The sequence below is a fragment of the Thamnophis elegans genome, chromosome 2, assembly GCF_009769535.1.
Source record: "Thamnophis elegans isolate rThaEle1 chromosome 2, rThaEle1.pri, whole genome shotgun sequence".
NCBI classification, from domain to species: Eukaryota; Metazoa; Chordata; class Lepidosauria; order Squamata; family Colubridae; genus Thamnophis; species Thamnophis elegans.
The window spans coordinates 90,476,509-90,480,375 of NC_045542.1; the positions used below are offsets into that span (position 1 = coordinate 90,476,509).

Genomic DNA, 3,867 nt, shown 5'->3' on the forward strand with positions numbered 1-3,867 from the left:
TAAACTATGTCCATCTTGCATCTTACCAGTTCTATGCAGTTCTAGAAACTCATAAAGAAAATCCTGGGTCAACATGACATCTACAGCTTAAGGGAGACATTTTTCATTTCCAAATGTTTGGAACAGCAGTGAAGAAGATAAAGCAACAAGTGTTATATCCAGAGTATCATACAGGCAGATTAATTTCAGTGGTCACGCTACTGAGCCTGCTGCCAAGCTCATTGTTCTAATTTAATTCCATGGTGTCAGCCTCTAAGAGATGGTAAAATATTTACACACACATATGCACATGCACAAACACACACACACACAGCTGAGAAGGAGAAGAAGTAGCTGAGACCAATCTAACCAGCCCCTTCTTCCCACTCATAGTCAAACATCTCAAGCAACAGAGGTTTCCAGCCAAGCTGCCTAAATTCCTGTTGGAGCTCCCAAGAGGAGTTACGAACTTTGTTCTGCAAAATAATTGGACACACTTGCTTTTAAACCAAGAAGAAATCCTCCATAACTCCAAGAGATTAATTACATGTATCTAAGCCATTAGAGATACAGAGCTGGAAATGAAAAATAAAATCAGTGAAGGGGGCATAATGATCAAACTGACTAAAAGGCTGTGATTCTGATTTCCCCCCCCCCCCCATAGTTTTGGCAAAATATTCTTAAAGGTTTAGGGCATACATTTATAATCTGTATTTCTTCTGCTACATACATATATGAAGCCCAGCTGTGACATTACTGACAAGCATGGATGAGTTAATTTTGTTATTTTGCCTTAAGAACCTTGAAAAGGATTGAGTAAGTCATACAGTAGTGTGTAGTAAGGATTCTAAAAGTCACAACAAGGAGATATAAGGGCTCTTATACTTATCATCTTTTATTTACATAGCAAATCAAGGTTCCTATTGGTGCTTAATAGGATCAAAAACTGCTAAAATGTTGTCCAGGTTAGTCTTTAGTGGAGGATCATGCTCATATCATAGGTGGGTTCCTACTGGTTCAGACTGGTTTGGCCAAGTAGATAGTAACTCTCTCTGCTCCCAAACTGGCTCTCTCGGCAGAGCTAACAGCACCGCCATCTTGTTTTTTTCTTCTGTGCATGAGCAGAAGCAGTGGTGGGTTACGACTGGTACGTCCTGGTACGGGCATACGGGTGCCTGCTGGAAGCACTGGGTACTGTTCTGGTACAGTGCTCCGGAGGGCCCACTAGCCCGCCCGCGCTCCTTATCAGTAGTTGAGCTGTTCGGGGCTTCTGCGCATGGAGGGTATGGCGCCTGTGCAATGCTCTGCCAAGCGTCGCGGAGGTGCCGCGGAACGTTGTAGGTGGTAAGTACACATGCACATGCTGCATGTGTGCGTGCGTATGCTGCGCATGTTCATGTAGTGGATGCCCGACCCTGTTGCACTGTACCAGTTGCAACGGGATCCGGAATCCATCACTGAGCAGAAGCATTTTTTTAGTATTGCGCATGTGCGCATAGCATGCATTAAGCACGCACAAGCATGCAGCGCATCCCTGAGCGAACTGGCAGTAGCAGCACCCGGAACCCACCCCTGGCTCACATATACTTATATCCAATTCTATGGACAAGGAACTTACGTATGCCTTAAGCATACTGATGAACAAAACAGTTGCAGAGTTTATTGTATTTCTAGTTCATTGCTAATTTATATTTTGACTTTCCTTGCCATTCTTCATGCAAATAGAATTACTCTGACAAGCAGAGGCAAGGTCATGAGAGAGCACAAAGGCAGATTGGAGACCAATCGCAAGCAATTACTAATAGCCAAACTGGTGATCTGGCTTATATGATGATATGAGCATGACATTTGGAAGGATTATTCTTTAACCCATTCAATTTTAGATAAATAGAATTGCAAAGAGAAAAAAAACATCGTTTGTGAAAAATAATGAGAATTTAGTTAAGGTCAATTTTTTTTTTTTGCGCTTTGCTTGGCTTTAATTTTATCATGCAGATATAATGGGATCTACACAGGCTAATTTTTTTCTTTCAGGTATTCCATTCAACTGTGCATGAAAACCAAATATTAATCATTTTAATGTGCACGACGATTGCAGAAGTTTGGAGCTTAATTTGAAATGCTGTACTTGATGATAAACGAATGTCTTTAAATATAGTCTTTTTCAATCTTGCATTTGTTTCTTTTTCTGCAGACAAACATACAAGCGTAATACTGTCAACCCATAAATACAAAAAAATAGGCATGGGGTTGCTTGATCAAGTCAATAGCACCATCATCTTGGAAGAGCGTATCTCAGAGAAGAAATCACAGTCTCACTGGCATGCAGACAGTCTTGTCACCCCCAGTCAAGGATTTCAAGGTGGATCCAGTGAAATTATGATGGACAGCACCAAGATCCTGGGGGTCCAAATCATACTGATAATGGCTTATTCTCTCATCATTCTGCTGGGATTCATTGGCAACTCCTTGGTCATCTATATGATAGTGAGATACAAAACCATGAGGACTGTAACCAACTTTTTCATAGCTAACTTAGCTCTGGCCGACTTAATGGTGGATACTTGCTTGCCCTTTACTCTGGCTTACACTCTGCTGGATGAGTGGAAGTTTGGGGCTGTACTTTGTCACTTGGTGTCCTGTGCTCAAGCTTTAAGTGTTCATGTATCTATTCTCACATTAACTGTGATTGCCCTTGATAGGTACAGATGTATTGTTTTTCATTTAGACAGTAGAATATCCAAGAAAATCAGCTTCACCATCATAGCGATTACATGGCTGGTTGCTGCGCTCCTGGCTAGTCCCCTAGCTATCTTTCGAGAATACAGATACGAAGAAATTCCATCCATCAACCTCAGAATAGCTGTCTGCTCAGAGAAATGGCCTTCTGGCAACAGAGATGCCACTATATACAGCTTATCCATGCTCATCCTGCAATATGTCTTCCCTCTTTCTATCATCTGTTATGCCTACATCAGGATATGGTTCAAACTGAAAAGCCACATTAGTCCTTCTGCTACAAATGAGACTCACTGCCGCAGGAAAAAGACCACAAAGATGCTTTTCATGGTCGTTGTGGTGTTCGCCGTCTCTTGGCTACCCTTCCATGCTTTCCAGCTTGCCGCAGACTTAGATATGGCACTTGCCCTCCGTGATTATAAACTCCTTTATACGGTATTTCATGTCATAGCTATGTGTTCCACTTTTGCAAACCCTTTGCTCTATGGCTGGATGAATAAGAACTACCGCAATGGATTCCTTATGTTCTTCCGTTGTCAGAAAAAGCCGGAGAGGTTCTATGCAGAGGGATCAGTTCGGGGGAGGTCCTTCACTTTCAAGGCTACTACCTTGAATGGGAGCATCAAGCACTCCATAGGTGACGGACAGCTACCAACACCGGTTTAGTACATAACAGCTTCATCTCCACAAAAGGCCTGAACCTCAATGTTGCCCACCTAAACTGTTGCCCCCCCCAAATAAAAATGTGTTGAATTGCCAAAATGCTGTCATTGTCATAGTTAGATGAAAGCACTTTATCTGTGTACCATCCATTCTGCTCTCCCAAGTTAAACAGTTCTTGCCTCCAGTTTGTGTTTTGTGTTGCAAAAGAAGCAGAAAGCATGTCATTCCAGCATGCTTTAGTTTATGAGAATAAATAAATAAATTCTACTGTTATTTGAAGGACAGGAGGAATAGAAATAGAAGGGTGGGCAGGGAGATGTGGACGTGGCAGCCTCGTGGTCCTGCACGGGCCAGATTAATGGCTTCGGCGAGCTGTATATGGCCCCCGGGCCGTAGTTTGAGGACCCTTGTTGTAAAGTAATTAATCCTAACTTCTATTTAAAAAAGGCAATATTTGGTTTTTGATTTCCAACAGAAAAGATGGAC

The 3,867-nt window shown here is 42.2% G+C and overlaps 1 protein-coding gene across 1 annotated transcript; it reads left to right on the forward strand.

The window, feature by feature from the left end:
* The first annotated feature begins 2,223 nt into the window (after positions 1-2,223).
* On the forward strand, positions 2,224-3,384 carry LOC116505090 (neuropeptide Y receptor type 2-like). Its single transcript, XM_032212421.1, has one exon. It carries the CDS (start codon positions 2,224-2,226, stop codon positions 3,382-3,384), a length of 1,161 nt encoding a protein of 386 aa, XP_032068312.1.
* Positions 3,385-3,867: the final 483 nt, after the last annotated feature.

Bases quoted from the DNA above. Each gene is read 5' to 3' on its own strand.
- LOC116505090 (XM_032212421.1), top strand. From the start codon at position 2,224: ATGGGGTTGCTTGATCAAGTCAATAGCACCATCATCTTGGAAGAGCGT.